Below are 21,485 nucleotides of genomic sequence, written 5' to 3'. Positions count from 1 at the left end.
CATCAATCCATCCATCCATCAACCAACTAATAGTCTAAGGATCTGAAGGCACACTTACATTTAATTCTGTGAAACAGGTGAGATCAAGATATTAATAAGCCCCCTCTTTTAGGAGAAGAGGTGCAGAGAGATGACAAGCCCAAGCCCATGCAGTGAGTTCCTTGCAGGCTCCGGCACTAGAGCTCAGGACTGTCCATTGGATTCTACTCTTGATCCTTGTCTAGCCTGATTCTCCCTGAGATTTTTCTTCCAGCTGCCACCTACCTATAGAATCTATCATATTTATGGAGAGGAAGCAGTGCAAAGGATTTCCTTTTCCTAGTATCCGCCACAATTATGCCATCCTAGGTCTGAAAAACATGGAAAACTGAGACTCACTGTTCACGAAGACGGCAAACCTCAGGAAGGACAGGTAGCGCTCCCCTTCAATGGGGTTCCAGCCGACATCAGGGTATCCTTTGGCCAGAAGCATGGGGCAGCTCTGTAGGCCACAGCCTGCCAAGTAGGTCACCACCTGCCAAGAACAAGACAAAGGTAAGTGCCCAGGTTTGTTTTTTTTTTTTTTAATTTAAGTTTTTTACATAGCTATAAGGTATGCAAAATTCTGGGAACTGAAGGGCTTTCATTTCCCTAGAAGCTAGAGAGAGCCCAGGACTTTCCAGGTAAATAATTTAGTAGATTTGAAATTGGAACCTTTTATTCATTTTTGTTTCCAAGCAATTGACGAGACTGATGATCACTGCTATGTAGGAACACTCCATGTGCTATAGTTCCGTGGATTTTCCAGTTCTGGCAAGAGGGATCTGCCATTTAAAAGTAGGCCTAAGTAGGGTGTCTCTTGGGAGGCAACAGTGGACGCAGGCTGGCCATGTTCATTTGGCCATGCTATTTCAAGACCAAAATGTTCAGTCACTGGTCGACTGGGTGGGCCTTCAACTAATCAGGGGTCCCTAGGTAAGTTCTGGCTCAACAACAGCCATCCCAAGTCAGGAGTTGAGATGTTCAATGTGGGGTGGCTAGCGAAGAGGTCATGGCTAGTTAAGGACTAGGATGGGTAGTGTGTTCTCTTCACTTCCAGGTTACCAGACACTTATCAGAAGATCTCAGATCTGCAATCTGGTAGAATATTTTAGAATCTGCCTACTTTTCAGAAGGTGCCAGGCTAAAAGCTTAGCAAACAGACCTCCTGTGCTTGAAATGCAGTTGTCATTCTAATTTAGCCTCTGATATTTTATGTACGCGGGGAGAAGAGGGGAATCCATTGTGCTGCTAATCCTCCAAGTCAGGAATGGTGTTTTCATTTTTTAGTCCCCAGGGCCTAGCACAGAGTAGGGGCTCAATAAACATTCGTCAAATGACTCATGTATTTGCTGACAGCAAATACTCTAAGTCATTTTGATAGAATGATGGATCTAAGTCAAAACTCAGTAAGAAACTATCATCACACTTTTTCTTACTTAAAGTAGCAAGGATATTATTATGCTTGGAGCTTAGATTTTGTTTGGTCTTAAAAATGTCTAGAAAAGGGCTTCCCTGGTGGCACAGTGGTTAAAAATCCACCTGCCAATGCAGGGGACATGGGTTCGAGCCCTGGTCCAGGAAGATCCCATATGCCGCAGAGCAACTAAGCCCGTGCACCCCAACTACTGAGCCTGCACTCTAGAGCCCGTGAGCTAAAACTACTGAGCCTGCACTCTAGAGCCCGTGAGCTACAACTACTGAGCCCGTGCACCACAACTACCGAGCCTGCACTCTAAAGCCCGCGAGCCACAACTACTGAGCCCACGTGCCACAACTACTGAAGCCCATGCGCCCTAGTGCCCGTGCTCCGCAACAAGAGAAGCCACCGCAATGAGAAGCCCGTGCACTGCTACGAAGAGTAGCCCCTGCTCGCCGCAACTAGAGAAAGCCTGTGCACAGCAACGAAGCCCCGATGCAGCCATAAATAAATAAATAAAGTCTGGAAAAGCATGAATAAAAGCAGGAATTAGGCAGAGTTTTCAGGGTTACAGGTGCAGGGCATTTCACCGGCCACAAAAATAAGTGGTCGTGTGTGTGTGTGCGTGCGTGCGTGTGCATGTGTGTGCGTGCACGTGTGTGTGTGTGCACGTGTGTGTGGTTGCTGTACAGTCTCAGGCCTGGTTCCTGCTGTGATACACAGAAGGGTGGAATGGAATGGCAGCATTTACTGGCCCGTCGCCTTCTCCCCCAGGGACCACACTTGGGGCACTTCCCGACACTGTTCTGAGTGAAGTCTGCGCACTGTGCTGAGCCACAAGAACCACCTGAAAAGGAGGCAGCAACCCCACCATCCTCTACAGATTTCCCTGGGTCCGCTTTCTCCCCTCTCCCCGCCTCCTGGCCTCCACTCAACATGTCTTGCATCTTCTGAGGGAGGCTTGTGGTCCTTGTCGAGCAGTTATCAACTGAACAGGTGAACGAGGCTGACGGTGGGGTGCTGGGCACTGAGCCTTGTGGCACTGCCTTGTCAAAAGAGAACCGCTGGGGCTTCCCAGATGGCGCAGTGGTTGAGAATCTGCCTGCCAATGCAGGGGACACGGGTTCGAGCCCTGGTCTGGGAAGATCCCACATGCCGCGGAGCGACTAGGCCCGTGAGCCACAATTACTGAGCATGCGCGTCTGGAGCCTGTGCTCCGCACCAAGAGAGGCCACGATAGTGAGAGGCCCGCGCACCGCGATGAAGAGTGGCCCCTGCTTGCCGCAACTAGAGAAAGCCCTCGCACAGAAACGAAGAGCCAACACAGCCAAAAATAAATAATAAATAAATTAAAAAAAAAAAAAGAAGGCTGGTTGATTGACAGATAAGTGATAAAGCAAATAAATAAATAAATAAAGAGAACCATTAACTGCTTTTAAATACAGGTGTCAGTTATCATCACACCACCCAAATAAAAACCGTGATATTTATTTATTTATTTATTTATTTATTTTTTTTTTTAATATTTTTGCCTTGTTTTGTGTCCTCAATTGGTTTTTCACTTCAGTTACTTTTTTTTTTTTTTAATTAATTAATTAATTAATTTATTTATTTTTGGCTGTGCTGGGTCTTCGTTTCTGTGCGAGGGCTTTCTCTAGTTGTGGCAAGTGGGGGCCACTCTTCATCGCGCTGCGCGGGCCTCTCACTATCGCGGCCTCTCTTGTTGCGGAGCACAGGCTCCAGACACACAGGCTCAGCAACTGTGGCTCACGGGCCCAGCCGCTCCGCGGCACGTGGGATCTTCCCAGGCCAGGGCCCGAACCTGCGTCTCCTGCATTAGCAGGCAGGTTCTCAACCACTGCGCCACCAGGGAAGCCCAAAACCGTGATATTTATTGCTGTCTAAATGTCTGAAGAACTGAGCCTGACTGAAGTCTGTCCCACCGGAGGCAGAGACCAGGAATACCCAGGGCATTTATGGAACAGCTATCACCTATCGTGCTGCTGCGTGCACAGCTCCTGAGTCCCTGTGTGTATGGGGGCGGAGTGGGGGGGGGTTGTCTTGTTTCTGTTCCAATCAGTTCTTCTCATTGAAACCAGGAAGTGTTTTCTAACATAGAAATGGCGCCGTGTTGCTCCTGTGCTTGAAGCCCTCCAGTGGTTTCCATGGCTCCAGGCTCTACAGGGAGGTCCCACAATATAATAGGTAAGAGCACGGCCTCTGGGGCCCAGTGCTTTTGACCCCTGGCTCTGACACTTACAAGCCCCACGACACTGAGGATGTCCCCTAATCGCTCTATGCCTCAGTCTCCTCTCCTATAACTAGGGCAACAATAAAAGGGCTTGTCCTGAGGGCCATGTGAGTTAATTCCGAGGGGGCGTGGCACACAGTGATTCCGGAGGAGCGTGGACTTCTGTTATTAGCAGCGATGGCAGCATAAGGTCCATTCCTTTCTGCTCCCCCTCCTTCCTCACCACTCCGCCCAAGCACTCTGCGCTCTGGTCACACCCAGCTTTCCCAAGTTCAAGCACGCCATGCTCTCCTCTCTGAACTTCAAACATTCCTGGCACGCGCTTCCCCGCGACGTGGCTGCGTAGCTTCTGCCCACGCTGGGGGTCACCTCTTTGCCGAGGGCCCTTCCTGATCCCCTTGTCAGGGTCAGGGGCCCACTCCTAGGTGCTCCCAAGCCCACCACGCAGTGGACGACCTTCTCCTTGTCCCCCTGCTAGATTGCTCCTCTCCGCACTCAGGAAGTTCACTGCCAATCTCGTCAGCTGTCTAGTCAAGGAAACAGTCCCAAGACGGGACAGGGAAATGATGGAGGCGAGGAGGCCTGACCCCCACCAGGAATGCACTTCACCGTCCCGACGACGTCGGGTAGCTCAGTCTCATCTCCTCTGTCCACGGAGAGGACATGTGTGGGCGGTCTTTATAGTAATTATACCGTTTTCTGTCATGTCGCTTTCTTTAGTGTATAAACATGTAAATTCGATGACACAGAACTTTATTAGGAACCACAGGTCTCTGGGGGTCCCATGCAGACCAGTGAGGCTGGGCCTTCGCACACAAAGAACACACATGTCCACATGTCCACGTCTGTGGAGCTGGCGAGCCCTGACCACAGGAGATGCTTGGTCCTAATTATCACACAGCTGCCAGTGACTCACATTCCCCCCAATATTTTTGTCACACGCTAAAGAGGTTCTGACGGAGACCCAGACTTCCGTCTGCTTTTCCTTGGCCTGGCTGTGCTGCAGGCAGAGGGCAGCAAGCACAGTGCCTCCCCAGGGCCGCTTACCTTCTCGAGGTCTGGTTCCTCTAAGCCCAGCGCTAACTCGTTGTTGTCCATCACAGAGGAAGCAGCCACATCCAGCGGGGTGGATCCTCTCATGGACGGGGAGGCTGAGGAAGGAGGAGAGAAGGAGAAAGAAAGGGAGAAAGAGGCCATCTAGCGCTGAGCTGAGGCTGCAGTGCACAGTACTGGCCAGGAGAGGGCAGCAGACACAAAACCTGGGTCCCATCGCTGTCCTCCGAGGGGGGCTGCCCGCCCAATTTAAGAACAGCTCTATTTGCTATCTTTCCTCCCCACACTCATCACTGATTGTGAATATAGCTTACGTTAGAAAATCAGTTCATAGGATCAGCTGGGACCACGTATTTTCAAGTGCTTTTCTAACGTGGAAGTTCTTGGGCCCCCATTTGGTGATCATTCAAAAGTCTCAGATGTCACTTGATCAACTAAGCTCACATAACTTGGCCATTTCTGGGGTCACCACCTAGAGTTTAAAAATAGCCTCAAACAGCATTAGCTCTTACAGTTAAATCAGGTCACCAACGTTGTCTTTCGTTTCCTTTGTTTGGTTCTTAGGCTAGAACTGAGAAAAACTTCAGGTGGCATTTTATAAAAAGGTTGGTTAGTGTATGGTTGCATTTGGTAAATGGGAAAACTGAGATTTCAGATTTCACGTGCACATAATGTGTGTATTTGAGTCTTCCACAAATTCATTTGGTTTACATGCACAACAGTGAGTGAGGCATGTGCATGCGTTGGTTTTCTAGCAGTGGTGATGGATTTACACTGTTTGTCCACAGTTGCTCCTGGCCCGTCCGCCTTGCAGCTACGAAAGCACTGGCTGGTTGGCTGATGGGACAGGCATGCAGCCCAAGAGAGGATTGGATCCATGACCTTGGTCTCGTTAGCACTGCTCCCTGGTCAGCTGAATGGGCTGGGAGGCGCTGTATCTCCAGACTACATCCACAGTCTCAGGCAGCATTTCATATACCATGAGCCACTGGTCCCCAGAGAGAGGAGGCAAACTGTGTGACTATGCTGACACAAATCTGTCACCAGCGCTGGCTGGCAGCGACTTCTCTACTCAGGTTGGAGAGCAGAGACACGGTATTATTATCATCTCACCTGTTTTTAGATCAGGCAGGGTTCCTTCTTATATTTAAAAATACCATAGCATGCATGTGACTTCTTTCCCTTTATTGCCTAAGTGGTCAGCAGGGGGAGGGTAACCTCTGAGCCAACAGCAAATGTTATAATGTGACCTACCTAGGCCAACGCTGCTATTCTCCAGCAGGTAACTGAGATGCTCAAACATGGCCTTCTGATTTTGTCGGCTAATTCGACAGAAATAGCACAGGAAGCGGCAACAGCTAGCAACCATCTTTGGAAAGGCAATCTGTAGGGAGAAGTAGAAAGTGTCAGGGAGAAGAATCTATCACGAGGCCTTTCTGAAAAGGCTGACTTCAAAGAGTCTTAGGGTGAAAAAAAAAAAAAAAAAAAGAGTCTTAGGGTGAAGTCTGGCAAGCTGCCAACCGTTTGGAAAAGGAATTTTCTCCTTACTTCCAGATGGTTCCAAGACTGATTCATAGGAGGGACAGAGAATACACACCTAAAAGAGCCTTCTAAAAATACTGAGAGCTAATTATAATTCCTGAAGTATCTTTCTTTCAAAGAAAATAGATGTCAAACCAGAATCCCAGTCATCCTTACATGTCATGAGAAACTGTACAACCCTACATCAGAGCATTCTAACTAGGAAGGGAGTAGACAGAAAGGGAGATGGGTGATCACAGACAAACAAGACCCCAAACTATTATCAAACCTGAGTCTTCTGGCTAAAGATTGGCCCCTACAGTTGTAGAAGCCCCCAAAACATCACCCTCTCAGACTGTGAGCCTTCCCCAATTACTTCTGTCCTTGATAACTACTCTCCTATGGGCTCCTATAGTACTCGTAATATGATTCCTACAATTTAGCACTGAGATGCCAACTTCTATTACCATCTACAGTGCTTGGCTTCTCTGCTTAACAAAGTAATTAGCATATCCAGGGCTTGGCCACATCTTCTGTCTGATCAATCATGCTCAATAAATGGTGTCAGTGTTGGCTCAGGACCCTAGAAAGCCCTTAATTTCCTGAAAGCTCCAGTCTGCCTGCCTGCTGAGGCATCCAGACATTTGCTCAGGGATCTTCTGGAGAGAGTCCACTTTCAAAAGAGACCAGAAGGAAGGAAGTGAGGAGGAAGGTAAGCTTGGCTCCTGTTCTTCCCTCACAACCCTCACCTGTCAATACTGGTGGAACTGCTTTCCTAGGATCAGGCACTTCGGAATTTCCAATATTTGAAAACATACCCCATCTTCTGCCTTCAGAAGCTCTCTAACTCTGAGGAGGACCCAGACAAGTTGGGATACATGCCCAGGTGAGCCCTATCAGCACTCCCTGCCCCTTGGCAACAGGAGCTCCCCCTGACAGCAGGCTCCTTATCGGGGAGCTGGCCAGGAAATCCAACATCGTCAGGAGCTTGGCTCAGAGAGGAAAGACGCATACTCTGGTGGGAACACTGCCAGGATCGTTATTAAAACCGTGCTCTCCTTTAGAACAGCCTTCTCCTGACACAGCAGCAAACACCCCGGGCTCCTAAGTGGAGCCAGAGGCATTCCATCTCGGAAGGAGCAGGGCTGCAGAGGATGGGAAAGAGACTAAGCAACCCGGTGGGATGAGCGAGAAGAACTCCTACACTGGCTGGACCCCATCTCTTGGCTCCTTCCTGGCTGTGTGCTCATCCCCGCCCCCTCCTTGGGAAGAGTCACTAGGCAGTAGGCACCAGCCATGTGGCTGTGAAGAGATCACCTCACGTGTCCCTGCCCAGGGGTCAAGTTCTGGTTAAATTCTCCTCGGAGCATTACCTGAGATTTCTCTGCACCCAGCACGTTCACCATCACCTCCATGACCGTCTCGTGCATGCCGAGGACTCGCATGAGGTTGGGGTGCTGGTAAAACACCTTGTTGTTCATTATGTCTCTAGGGTAATCGGAGAGAGAGGTCAGCCCTTGCTTATTTCAATGCTACGACAATTCAGGGGCGAGAACACACAAATGCACAAACATACTCGGGGTGAAGTAATGTACATGTGAGATGCTGGAAAGACGTTAAGAAGGCACTAGGTTGGTGAGAATATACATGGAGGGCCTTTCTTTAGCTGAAAGGAATATTTTGTGCTCCTTTATTTCTACTAAGTGCTCCCTCCCTGGGGCTACTTTTATCAGATTCAAACTAAATATCTGCTTTTCTCCAAGACTCCTCCCCACTGCTTCTGGCCATGTCCCTTCATCCCAAGTAGCCCTGGTCTCTCAGGTTATCAAAGGTGACTGATTTAATGAGCACATAATCCCATGAGGAATGAAGTCAGGATGGGGGCACACGGAGGTTTTATGTGATTTGATTCCGGAACTGCGACATAGGAAGTTGAACCAGTTTTCCCACCGGAAGCTTCTCTGAGAACTTGCCCTTGATGGGAATGACCTACCCCAGCCCGTTGATCATGAGCAACTCCTCCTCCTTGCCCATCCGGACACTGAGCAGGCAGCGAATCTGGCCCAGGGCAGCCAGCAGGCTGATGGTGTCGCTCACGGAGACCTGGCTGATGGTGTAGGTCTTCCGCAGCGCCTGCAGCAGCTCCCCGATGCTGTCGTACTGCCTCCGCAGGAGGCTGAACATCATCCGAACCAGCTCTGCATCCTGGATCTGGTCCTCCTGGGCCCAGCAGATCATGGTCTGTGAGATGAGCTCCTTCAGCGTCGCTAGAAGGACAAGAGGAAGGACCAGTACCGCGGCTGTCAAGGCTCAGGAGAGCTGCGTACTTCCGCCACGTCATTCAGTGATAACACACATCATCAGCTGGGCAGGGCTAAATAATTCTTTTTTTAAGGGTGGGGTATGGCAGGTAGAGAAGTAGAACATATTACCAAAAGGCAGGACCGTGAGCTGTACTATAAGAATATCTCCACTTTGAATTGAGAAACCTAAATATTCTATTTGGATTAAATGACATTAAATGACGTTTGAATGATGCTGGATGTAGAAGACAAAGTAAGATGCCTTCTTGCCTTCAGGGTGCTCACAAGCTGGTTCTTTACATTTTCATTTTGACTTAAAAGTTACATTTTAGGGGCTTCCCTGGTGGCGCAGTGGTTGAGAATCTGCCTGCCAATGCAGGGGACACGGGTTCGAGCCCTGGTCTGGGAAGATCCCACATGCCGCGGAGCAACTAGGCCCGTGAGCCACAATTACTGAGCCTGCGCGTCTGGAGCCTGTGCTCCGCAACAAGAGAGACCGCGATAGTGAGAGGCCCGCGCACCGCGATGAAGAGTGGCCCTCGCTTGCCGCAACTAGAGAAAGCCCTCGCACAGAAACGAAGACCCAACACAGCCATAAATAAATAAATAAAAATTAAAAAAAAAAAAAGAACTTCATTACCAAAGCTGCAGAAGAGATCTAGATGTAATGGATTAATTTAACTTACCGCTGTGTCTATCAACCCTGTGGGTGTTTTAGGTTCAGATAGGAGACATAAGCTGAAAAACTTAAAAAAGGATACCCAAGGCAGAGAGAAGCACAGTTAAAAGATGTTCCTAAGAGATCTCACTAGGCAGGGATTGCTGACTAATATCTGTTAGGTTAGATAATATCTGTACTCTCTGAGACAGAAAAGTTGTTTATGGTCTAAGCCTGGGCTCCTCTCAGGAACTTGTTTCCTCAGTAGCCAAATGTAAAAGTTCCTGTTTCTCCTACCTAACAGTCACACTAAGGAATAAAAGCAGGACAAAACCACAGACACTCTTGGATGCAACGTAATTTTATCTAGTCCTAGTTTTGTATGTACAGTTCCCTCTTAAGCCTGAATTTGGCCTGAAAGAATTACAGTTCTCAATACCTACAACCAAATTCTTTGCAGAGAGAACACACATCACCACAGTCCCCACCACACATGAAGAACAACCATCAGAGTCGTTAATCAGCTCAAGGACCATTCCAACAGGGAATTTTACAGAGTCATAATGAAACCAAGCAAATATTAGCTTTCCCTTAACCTGGTTTTCAGATTAATTCGGGATTTGGGTGAGCTCTTAGCCACCCACAGACTTATCAATCCAAATCAACATTTGTAGCCTAGAGAACAAAACATTGCCAGCAAAACATCTCTTGAGAGGGCAAATGGGAAAGGAAACAGCTATTTTTTTCTTTTTTGGAAAGGACAAGATTTTATTTTATTTTATTTTAATATAGTTGATTTACAATGTTGTGTTAATTTCTGCTATACAGCAAAGTGATTCAGTTATACATATATATACATGTATACACACACACACACATATATATGTATACACAGTCTTTTTTTAAAGTTTTATTTTCCATTATGGTTTATCACAGGACACTGAGTATAGTTCCCTGTGATCTACAGTAGGATCTTGCTGTTATCCATTCTCTATGTAATAGTTTGTATCTGCTAATCCCAAACCCCCAATCCATCACACCCTCCCCCCGCAATCCTCCTTGACAACCACAAGTCTGTTCTCTATGTCTGTGAGTCCGTTACTGAGAAACAGCTCTTTAACCCGAAAGGGTGGAGCAGGAAATGCCCCACAGGTTCTTCGTCCAGGCCAGCCTTCAAGGTACATATGAGACAACAGGATAAACAATTATCTGTGTGTGACCAAGCTAATGCTCAGCTAAAAAAATGTGGCCCCAAGATCCTGACAGAAAAAGCAACTCATCACCGGGTATTGATGGGCAGATGTAATTTAGCCAAAGGCATGACATTTAAGGCCATTCTTGTTGGACAGGGGTTCAAATGGTGAGACCAAGGTCCAGAAAGTGAGAGAAAGAATAACTATGAGAAGAAAGCAAATTGGGGAGTGGGAGGAAACATTCTTAAGAACCCTGAGAAGCACAGCATACTTTGTGGCCTGACGTATGCTAGAGACCTAGCACCCACCAAGCAAACGTAGACTGAATCATGAATTTCTAAAGGTCTAAACACTTCTGGAACTGAGAAAATGGAGCGTTATACCCCTGGCAGCAACGCTGTTGACAATTCATCAGATTTTAATTAGCTCCCACGAGCCAGCATCAGAGAAGCGTAACCAGGGTAGAAAGGTTAAAAAGAATACATTTTCTTTTCTTTTCTTTTTTTAAAATAAATTTATTTATTTGTTTATTTTTGGCTTCATTGGGTCTTTGTTGCTGCGCATGGGCTTTCTCTAGTTGCGGCGAGCAGGGGCTACCCTTCGTTGCTGTGCACGGGCTTCTCATTGCGGTGGCTTCTCTTGTTGTAGAGCACGGGCTCTAGGCACGCGGGCTTCAGTAGTTGTGGCTCGTGGGCTCAGTAGTTGTGGCGCACGGGCCTATTTGCTCTGCGGCATGTGGGATCTTCCCGGACCAGGGCTCGAACCCGTGTCCCCTGCATTGGCAGGCAGATTCTCAACCACTGCACCACCAGGGAAGCCCAAGAATACATTTTCTAGAATGTGGTAGGCTCTCTATATATCTGTACATCTAGGGATTAAAATAATTAACGCACATAACCACGTCTGGCATATACCGTGGGCTTAATAAAGGGTAACTATTATGCTATCTATGCCAGAAGCTATAAAAATGTGGTCCACAGACCCCTGGGGTCTCCAAGACCCTTCAGGAAGTTTGCAAGGCCTACTGTATTTTCATAATAATTCTAAGATGTCGTTTGCCTTTTTAATTGTGGGGATAGCAACACTGATGGTGCAAAAGCAACAGTGAGTAAAACTGCTGGGGACCTAGCACAAATCACGGCAGCAGCACCAAACTCTATGCTTTACTGCCGCATCCCTAGAACAACGCCCAGTGTCACATAAGAATGTTCTGAGTGAAATATAAGGATTATTAATTTTATTAACAATAAACTCTTGAGTATACATCCTCTTAATATCCCGTCTGACAAAATGGGAAGCATGCCTAAAGCACTTCTGTTGTACAAAGGTCAGTGGTTTTCCTGAGGAAAAACACCTGTGCAATTGTCGTGATTGTTATGAGCTAAACTAGGTGCTTATTTCATGGAATGACATCTTAATTAAAAGAACAACAGACAAACTATGGTTAGTCACACTTGAGTAACAGAGAGATATTTTCTTAAAAATGAAAGAAGCCTGTCACTTGAAGGAAAACAACTGATAGTACCTATTGCCAAGTTTATCATTCGAGCTTTCAAGTGAAAACTAGAATTTTGCAAAATGTTTATCTGCCACTGTGAATTTGACAGCTTCCCAGCACTTAAAGACTTTTCTGATTAAGTTGTTGATATTAATGAATGATTTAAAAATATTTTATAATAAAATGTGTCAACGTTTGAAAGCTCTGCATAACTCAGTGAACCAGTAATTTCCCAAAGATCAATGCATGATGTTACAAAAGCATCATGGGTAAAAGAATCCATTTAATATGTAAGATAGACCAATGGTTATGTAACCAAATACAAAAATTTCTTTACTATGATTTCAGATCCCACATAGCAAATTAACTTCTGAGGAACTATTACTTGCTGAGTTTTGACATAGTATCAGAGAAGAATATCCACAATTAACTGAAAAGGCTACTAAAAATACTCCTTCCCTTTCCAACTATATATCTGTTCGAGGCCAATTCTTTAACCAGCTACAAGAATTCAAAAAAAAAAAACAACCAAACAACAGAATCTAGCTATCTTCTAAGTGAGACACAGATTTATAAAAATACAAAACAACGTCACTCATCATTTTTTTAATTTTTAAAAATTCAGTTTTTTTCATAGAAGTATGTTATTTATGTAACATGTAATGGGTTTACTATTATTATTTAATTTATTTATTGAAGTATAGTTGATTTATAATATATTAGTTTCAGGTGTACAACACAGTGATTCAGTATTTTTATAGATTATACTCCATTTAAAGTTATTATAAGATATTGGCTATATTCCCTGTGCTGTACAATATATCCTTGCAGCTTACGTATTTTATACATAGTAGTTTGTACCTCTTAATCCCCTACCCTATCTTGCCCCTCCTCTCTTCCCTCTCCCCACTGGTAACCACTAGTTTGTTCTCTATATCTGTGAGTTTGTTTCTGTTTTGCTGTATTCATTTGTTTGTTTTACTTTTTAGATTCCACATATAAGTGATAATACAATGTATTTGTCTTTCTCTGACTTATTTCACTAAGCATAATTGGGTTTATTATTTTTAAAGGAATTAACAAATAACCATTTTCTCATAAAACTGATAATAAATGAGAATTTAAAACAATTCTAATTCTAATTCAGTTTTAAATGTGCTAATGTGATAGATATAATCCTCATAAACTAAAGCATTTTGGGATCCTTGGTAATTTTTAAGAGCATAAAGCGGTCTCAAGACCAAAATTTAGAGAATCAGTGGTCTCTATAAAAGGCCTACGTTAGGTGATGGCTGTGATTGGAAAGCAAAGCTTTCCCTCCAGCTAAGATGAAACCCTGTTCCATTAGGCTATGTGATTCTAATCAAGTGGCTGAGGCCTGAACCTTGAAAAGTGCAGCTTAGGAAGCTTTCTCTGTTTCTGGATAGGAGGTAGATTAAATGAGAGTATAAAAAGAGTAAGACAGCTCACATTGAGAATTAAAGTGAAGATTAAAGAATCATTATCTCTAAAATTGAATCCCGGCAGTCGGTAAGGGGCCCAGCCGTTACTCATTCATCACCAAAGGGCTTCCCGCCAGCTTGAAGGGCCCTAAATGCTTCCCTCTTCCATTTGGGTTGAAGATCAGTCACCTTGGGAGCAAGGAGGGGGCCGGGTATCTTTGATACGGAGGTTGCTGGGCCTTCTGCGGCCTACTCTGCGGCCAGTACAACGGGGTGCACAGAGAAAAGGTGGGCTGCAGGCTGCAGGGGGCGGCATTAATCCTCTGCCCCCGACATCAGCTTACCTTTCAGCAAAGACCTCACTCTCATTAACGCTGGAAACCGGGGCTGTCAATTCCAGAAGGCTTTGCTCTGCAGGCCATGTATATCTAGGCCTCAGGACAGACGTCACTCACCTGTTTCTGCCTCTCCTCATCTTAGTAGCTGGATTACCTCCAGTTGTGTCCCTCCTAAATTAGCTTATTAATAGAACGATAATTTCTGTTACGTGCCCAATTTTGAGTAAAGAACTCTATATGAAACTATTTCAAGACACAGTAATTACCCACAGCAGCCTAGCTGGGAAAACTAAATACATACATGTGAAGAAGAAATAAAGTGTAAAATAATGGGTGAAACTGTGTTGCCTAAGACATTTAGAAATAAGACAACTTATAAGAAGGTACAACTTCCATTGTAATACATATACCCAAAAGAAATCAGAGAAGAGAAATGATCAGATCTTCCCTTCTTACTTTTTTCCCTAACGAGTCCTTTATCTAAAGTTCTTTATGTTTCTAGAATAGGTCCACATTACATGGAGACTAAAGAAGAAGGGAGGAAAAAGTTCTATCATGAAGTTAAGAGGGTCCCTCCAAGGGGGATACAAAACGATCTGAGAGAAAAGACATTCCAATGGTTTGGAATGCCATTTCCCTTCAAAATATGATTCACACAAGTAGTTCACGTAGTAAATACTTATTTTTTTTTTCTGGTATCAATGGGAGAGTGCTGACAATTTTGGAAGGATTTTCAACAAAGCAAACGGAGGCGATTCTCGAGATATATCTGAATCTCTTTCTTAAGCAGAGACAGATACAACTAAATATTGATTTCATTTCTGCTGTTTTTCTAAATTCATCTTTGGAAATGCTGCCCGTTAATGACTAAAGACACTCTGGTGTTCATAAGAAACACACCTCTAAGTCTGTGAGTCTGTTTCTGTACTTAGAGAACCAATTTATGGTTACAGGAACAGGGGGGTGGGGGAGGGATAGATTGGGAGTTTGAGATTGACGCGTACACATTGCTATATTTAAAATATATAACCAACAAGGTCCTACTGTATAGCATGGGGAACTCTACTCAATATTCTGTAATAACCTATATGGGAAAAGAATCTGAAAAAGAATAGATATTTGTATATGTATAACTGAATCACTTTGTTGTACACCTGAAACTAACACAACATTGTTAATCAATGGGAAAAAAAATTGCTAAAACTACAAAAAAAGAAAAGAAATACATCTCCTGAAGGGGGCGAGGCTCTGGGAATAAGGTAAAGGTGAGGTGGAGAGGTCCATCTACTGTTTGCCATCATGTTCTGGCCCCTGTTACTTTCTCATACATGTGCACACACGCTTAATTGCTCCACTCAGAACCTCCACCCCATGTGATAAAATTGCTTCCCCAGTCTTGGATGCAACGCTAGGATTTTTATCCACCGATTTACCTGTTCCAAGAAGGCCTTGTCAAGTGAACTGGATAGTTCAGCTCATGGGATTTTAAAAAAGCTAGCGTGCTCTTTTCAAAAACAAAAAAGAAAGAAAGATATGTAACCAAGCCCTTGTTTTTCTGTTGAGAGATAAAACATCCTATGAAACAGAACGCCTTTGGGAAGCTAGACGTGTACGTGTGGTTTCCTTGATGACTATAAATGGCTTCACTTATGAAATTATTAACATTCTGACTCACACCTTACTTTTGTAATTAGTCTAATTAGGGATAGTCAAATCTAGGCAATTATATCAAGTATATGATCTAGAAACCGCATTTTAAATGATTGCTCAGGCTAACTCAGAGTGGAAATATTTCTAAGGCACTGTATTGTTTAGGGAGACTTGATGACTGGAAGGTAGTCTAAAAGAAAAATAGCTACTTCACTACTTAATTTCTCGACTAGTCAGACATTCCACATAAGAAGAAAGGATTAGAGTGTCTTCAAATTAGAGCTAGCCTTAGTACACCGGTTTGGGAGCCCAGGTAGTATTTGTTGGTAAGTTGTTTATTTCCTTCCTCTTGTCACTTTGTAACCTCCTATTGGACCTCAGAACCTCAAGCCCACCATTCTGTGAACCTAGCAAGCAAATTCTCTAGGGAGTCACCCATCATACGTGGTATAACGCTTTTCTAAATGGTCAAATTACCAGCTTTGCCATGCCAACTACAATAAGAGAAAGGCCATTTATTCTCACGGTGCAGGTTTAAATTTTTAGGCTTCAGAGGTCTGAAAAGAATCTTTTCATCTCTAAATTTAGACTACAGTCCAAGTGGCCATCAAACAATGAAGTGCATGCTTATTATCAGAGAGCAGATGTTGGCCACTGGCAAAGCAAATCCCTGCAGCTTACAGAGTCCAAACCTATGCTGGTGTTACATTTCTTCGAGTGTGCTCTTAAATCTGGGTCAGTTTGGAAGAAAAAGTGTTCCCGATTACACTGTGGAGAGGGAGCAAACAAAATTGCACTGCGCTTAGTTTAAACTTAGAAAGCAATTTATAATGCTCACACTTACAATGGGAAAAGAAAAACAGTTACGTGTCTCTAAATTACGTACACTTATTTTTAAATTCTAGGTGATTAAAAAGTCAGCTTGTGGTATGCTGCAAGTGCTCTGGAGGCATAACAGTTGGTAGATCAATTCCGAGCAGAAAGAACAAGTGTATTTTGACCTCTGCTTTCTTCCTCCTTGGGGTAGGCTGAATAATGCCCCTCTACACCCCCACCAAGATGTTCAGCTCCAAATTCTCAGAACCTGTGAATATGTTACCTTACGTGGCAAAGATACTTTGCATATGCGTTTAAGTTAAGGATCTTGAGATGGGAAGATTATCCCGGGTTATCTGGGTGGGCTCAATGTAATCACAAGGGTCCTTTTACGAGGGAGGCAGGAGGGTTACAGTCAGAGAAGGACTGGTGATGACAGAAGCAGAGGTTGGACCGGTACCTCTGCTGGAGGGGCCGCCAGTCAAAAAATGCAGGAGGCCTTTTGAAGTTGGGAAAGGCAAGAAGCAGATTCTCTCCAGAAAGACTGCAATGCTACTAACCCGTTTTAGACTTGTGACCTCCAGAGCTGGGTGATAACAAATTTGTGTTGTTGTAAGCCACCAAGTTTGTGGTAATCTGTTACACCAGCAGTAGGAAACTAATATAGTTCCATGGATAGGAAGTCCTGGGTTGAGGATATTTGACTGTTTTCCTGAAGCTCCAAATCAGACTGGAGCATCTCAGTGAGCAAGTACTACAGACATTGGGACCTGAGACAGAGCCGGTTTTCTAAATTTTTTATGAGGCAACTGGAGTAAATAAATGACAGGGTTGCTGACAAAAGCAAAGTCTCTCTGGATCTGGCCCAGAGCTTGTGTCAAACGAGAACAACATCAAACGCGGAAAGTACCTACCGTAGAACCGCTATGGCCCATTAGATAATGTGCACACATCACAGGCAGCACATTCTCTAGTTCCCGTAACACAGCTTTTTGGCCTCTACTCCCCCTCTGAACATCAAGGGTAGAACTGCCTGCATCTCAACACTACCCGCTGAGTATATGAAAGATGCTGAAGGTGATGACCATCATGGCATAATGAATATTCCTGACACTGAGCCAGCATCCATTTGACCATCCTTCCTTCCTAACAGAACTCTGCTTTTGTACCGATATCTGCCTCTCTGCCTTATGGCCTGTGTTCCTCTGTGAAAGGACCCAACACCACTACAAAGGTGGCTCTGTTGACTAAGTCACCCACACATGTTATTTTCTAGGTCACACTCATCGGTTCATAAGTTGACCCATGATCGAGTTCTCCAATCAAAGGTGATCTCAGGATCCTTGCCTCGAATATCAGGGCAGAAGAAACTTTCTTGCTTTTCCCTGGGACACTGTAATGCATGGATGTAAGGCCCAGAACTACAGCCACCGTGTTGGCTGGGGACGTGAGCAGAGCCAAGGGATTAACTCAACCAGGGTCTGGCTCCATCTCTAAACCTCCAGATACGCCCGTCAAAAAAGTCCCTTGTCAGCTACTCTACCTGAATTGGGTTTTCTGTTCTTTTTTGATGAAAGCATCTGAAATGACAATTGTGGAGGTGAAGTTCTTACGTATGACCTGTGCTTTGTATATTCACTTCAGAAGCTGATGGGGATACCAACTTCTAAGTATCAGAACATTAAACCGAGCACTGCTTTAGTGAATTCTTATATTCCCTTCCCTTACCCCGTGAAGTGGGAATTATTATTCTCTTTTTTACAGAGAAGAAAACTGAAACATACAGAAGTTACAGAAATTTGCCTAACGTCACAAGTAGTAAATGAGTGAGCAGGGATTCAAACCTTGCCTGCTAGAATCTAAACCCATCTACTTTACCATCTTAGTGCTGCTTACACTCAATAGCTTCATAAAATTCAGAAAATACGAATAGTAAAACCTGAGACTGAGGAAGTAAAATCTTAAAATGCCAGCAGTTACTGACCATGGTGAGGAAGTGGTCATTATCGAAGCATCACTGCACACCGCTAATCACTTACATCGAGGAGGTGAGCTGTGGAAACTTGATGGCCTTTCTGATGACTGTCCTGACTGCTGGAGGAGAAGGAGCCCTCCCTATGTCAGGGGTCAGATGGCACAGTAACACTCTCTAGATTTAGCTCGGAAGACTTACTGGGGAAAGTCTCATGCCCTCTGTGCTCTGACCTCCAGAGCTTCCCCCGGGCTTACAAAGTATCCAAATACCTAGACTTCGGAGCAGAGACGGTCAGGGAGAAAGTTAAATCCATCCACTCCAAGGAGATTTGGAAAATTCATCATGCTAATTTCTCTGAACTTGCCTAGTGCCTCTCTGGCCCGGGCTGTGCACTTGGTGCCACTTTTGCCTCATTTCAGTAGAACAAGGATTCTATTGAGATCACTGAGAACAAGGTTACAAGGCCCTGAAAACCTGAAAGGCAAAGACTGCAAAGACAACTGGACATTGTTGTTCTAAGAAAGAACCGCTCTGTTTACGACGGGGCCCAATGAACAGGCACTGGCTGTCAGACCCCCAGAGGCATGTGATACGCAAGCACCCCACCGCCCGGCTCTGCAGCAAGCAGCTGAACATCCAAGAAAGCACCCAGCTCTCGTTCATCTCAGCTCTCCATTTAATTTTGGGACATGTCTACTTGTTTCCTTCTCTAAGGGCTTCCTTGGCTGAGGAATAAGGATAAAAGTTCAGGCTGCTTGCTAGAACATTCTACTTCTCACAACAGTAGTAGCCAGTATTTACTAAGAGCTTCCTGTGTGTCAGACTCTGTGCTAAATGCTGTATCTGAATGATCACTTAACCCTCACGACCACCGTGTAAGAATAGAAAAGACAGATGCGGCAGGAACTGAGTTTCTCCAACACGGATGGCCGTTGTTAGACTAATCCTCACTTTATTTTTTATGTCAGCAAGGAAGCACTTCAATATAATAAACGAACCAAGGATCTTGTAAATAGGGGGTCTGCTGAGGCAATGGGGGAGTGAGTGCTATACAGGAGACGGAGCCTCTCACCTCTCTGCACAACTGGACCCTACAAACCTCCCAGTCTCCCTGGCCTGGATGCCCTGGACCTTGGCTCTCAGGGCATGCCATGTGGGGACAGTCTCGTGGCAGTTGGCTATTTCTGCTAAAGCTGTTTCCCTCCCTCAGTGGTCTTCTACCTTGGCCAGAGCATCCCCACTTATGAAGCAGACTGCTTCGCCCCCAGGACCGTTTCCCCAGCTGGCTGGCCACCCCCTGCCGTTAGAGGCGGCCCCGCAAAGCACCAGTGGGACTCACGGTGCCGGTCCTGCCAGCCCATCTCTGCAGCCTCCTGGGGTCTCATCCATCATATGGAGATAATTAGCCTGTTGTTTCTAAAATAGTCAACCAGCCTCATTATCACTTTCTCAAAAACACTCAGGCGATTAAATGACCGATGATGACAACAGGGTAAAGAGCACAGAGAGAACAGATGATGTTTGCTGATGTGTTAGGGAGGGAAATCTCTGAAATGAAGACGAAGCACAGATGGGACAGCAAAGGACTCAGGGACCCGAGGTCTCTGCCTTTACTCTGTTGGGAAAGCAATCAAATTGCTTTTTAGTTTCTATGTCTTATTCACTGTGGAGAATACACTGACGGTGAGGCAAACTCCCAGCCGTGCATCCTTGAGGTCTGTGCTTGCCTGTCCCCCCCTTCACTCCCTCCCGCCCCTGCCCAGCATCCCTGCACAGTTCTGAAAGAGCAGGGTCCCTGCCCTGGATAGGGAGCTTGATTCCCATCTTGGCCTCTTTTTCACATGTTGCAAGAACCTTGTCCAAATTATCTTGCTTCTCTCAGGCTTAGCTGCCTAGTGTACAAAAATGGGAATCTGGCTGCCACTCTATCTGGCTGTTTGCTGTGGGATAAACTCAGATGAGGTAAAACTCAGATTCTAGCACAGAACCTGGCACAAAGCTGGTGCTCAATTGATGGCAGTTTTTCCCTCTCCTGACAGACTCTCCATCACAAGAATGCAAGATACTCCGAGGGTGGGCCTCACATCAACTGATCAAACAGATGCAGAACACCTGTTATGCATGGATTTCTGTGGCACTCCGGACTGGGAGCCAGTGCATGATCACAATGAGTTCTGACCCTGCTCTGCCATCTATCGGTGGGCGAGTCACCGAATGCCTCGGATTCTCCACTTCCTCATCTCTAAGCTAGGACTCACAATGCCTGTTTCATCTGCCATGCAGGGCTAGCCAGTAGATTGAGACCAGGTGTGGAAAATCGTCTTGTGTCTCCTATGGAGTTAAATAAAAGTTAAGCTCTGCCTCCCCCGACCCCCATGTCTATTAACGCAGTCACCCATCCTGTCCCATCAGCAATGCAGAGACCATCTGTAACCCCTTCCTCTTCCTCATATTTCCAACTGGTTGCCAAGATATGCCAACCCTACTTTTACAATGTGTCTGACCCCTTGAGCTCACTTCTTGCTGTTAACACCTGTATTAATTTTTTTTTTTTCTGCTGTGACAAATCAGCACAAACTTGGTGGCAAAACAATACCAATTTACTATCTTACAGTTTTAGAGATGAGAAGTCTGACCCAGATACGGGTAAACCCAGACTGGGCTAAAATCATGGCACGGCAGGGTGCATTTCTTTCTGAAGGCCCTAAGGGAGAATCCATTTCCTTGCTTTTTCTAGCTTCTAGAGGCTTCTGGCATTCCTTGGCTCATGGTCTCTTCCACCAGGAGACTTGAGCCAGGCCCTTCTCATGTCCCCAACCCTCTAACTCTCGTCTGCCACCTTCTTTCACTTTTAAGGACCCTTGTGATTACTTTGGGTCCACTCCAGAAATCCAGGAGATTTCCCTACTTTAAGGCCAGCTGATAAGCAGCCTTAATTCCTTTTGCAATTAAATTTCCCTTTGTCATTTAACATATATATAGGTTCCAGGGATATGGACATCTGTGGGATCACTATCTTGCCAACCACACCACCCTTATGTAAGTCCTCAGAACTTCTCATCTAGGGCACTGCAGTGATGTCCCAATGGGCCCCCATACCTCCAATGTATCCCTGCTGCAGTCCTTTGGATGGTTATCTTGCTAAAATAGATTGACCGGTGCTAAATACAGTGTCTGAGATATGGCAGGTGATCAACAAACATTTTAATAGCCAAAAAATGTTTGAAGTTAGTGCTCACTCTGTGCCAGGCACACTTTAAAGCACTTTGCATATATTAACTAATTTAACCATCGCATCAACCAAACGAGGGAAGCATTAATGCTATGTCCATCGTAACGATGAGGAAAC

The 21,485-nt window shown here is 45.2% G+C and overlaps 1 protein-coding gene across 1 annotated transcript in view; it reads right to left on the bottom strand.

The window, feature by feature from the left end:
- The window catches only part of RYR3 (ryanodine receptor 3), a 572,028-nt gene that overhangs the window by 143,219 nt on the left and 407,324 nt on the right, over window positions 1-21,485 (bottom strand). The window contains exons 39-43 of the mRNA XM_057542134.1: window positions 8,257-8,530; window positions 7,637-7,751; window positions 5,997-6,126; window positions 4,737-4,840; window positions 379-514 (exon numbers count right to left, since the gene is read on the bottom strand). Of these exons, the coding sequence (XP_057398117.1) occupies window positions 379-514; window positions 4,737-4,840; window positions 5,997-6,126; window positions 7,637-7,751; window positions 8,257-8,530 (759 nt within the window). The remainder of the gene's footprint in view (window positions 1-378; window positions 515-4,736; window positions 4,841-5,996; window positions 6,127-7,636; window positions 7,752-8,256; window positions 8,531-21,485) is intronic.

This window comes from Balaenoptera acutorostrata, chromosome 3 (assembly GCF_949987535.1).
Source record: "Balaenoptera acutorostrata chromosome 3, mBalAcu1.1, whole genome shotgun sequence".
In the NCBI taxonomy this organism is placed as follows: Eukaryota; Metazoa; Chordata; class Mammalia; order Artiodactyla; family Balaenopteridae; genus Balaenoptera; species Balaenoptera acutorostrata.
Note: the sequence above shows the minus strand (reverse complement) of the source record. Positions and strands in the feature narration are given on the sequence as shown.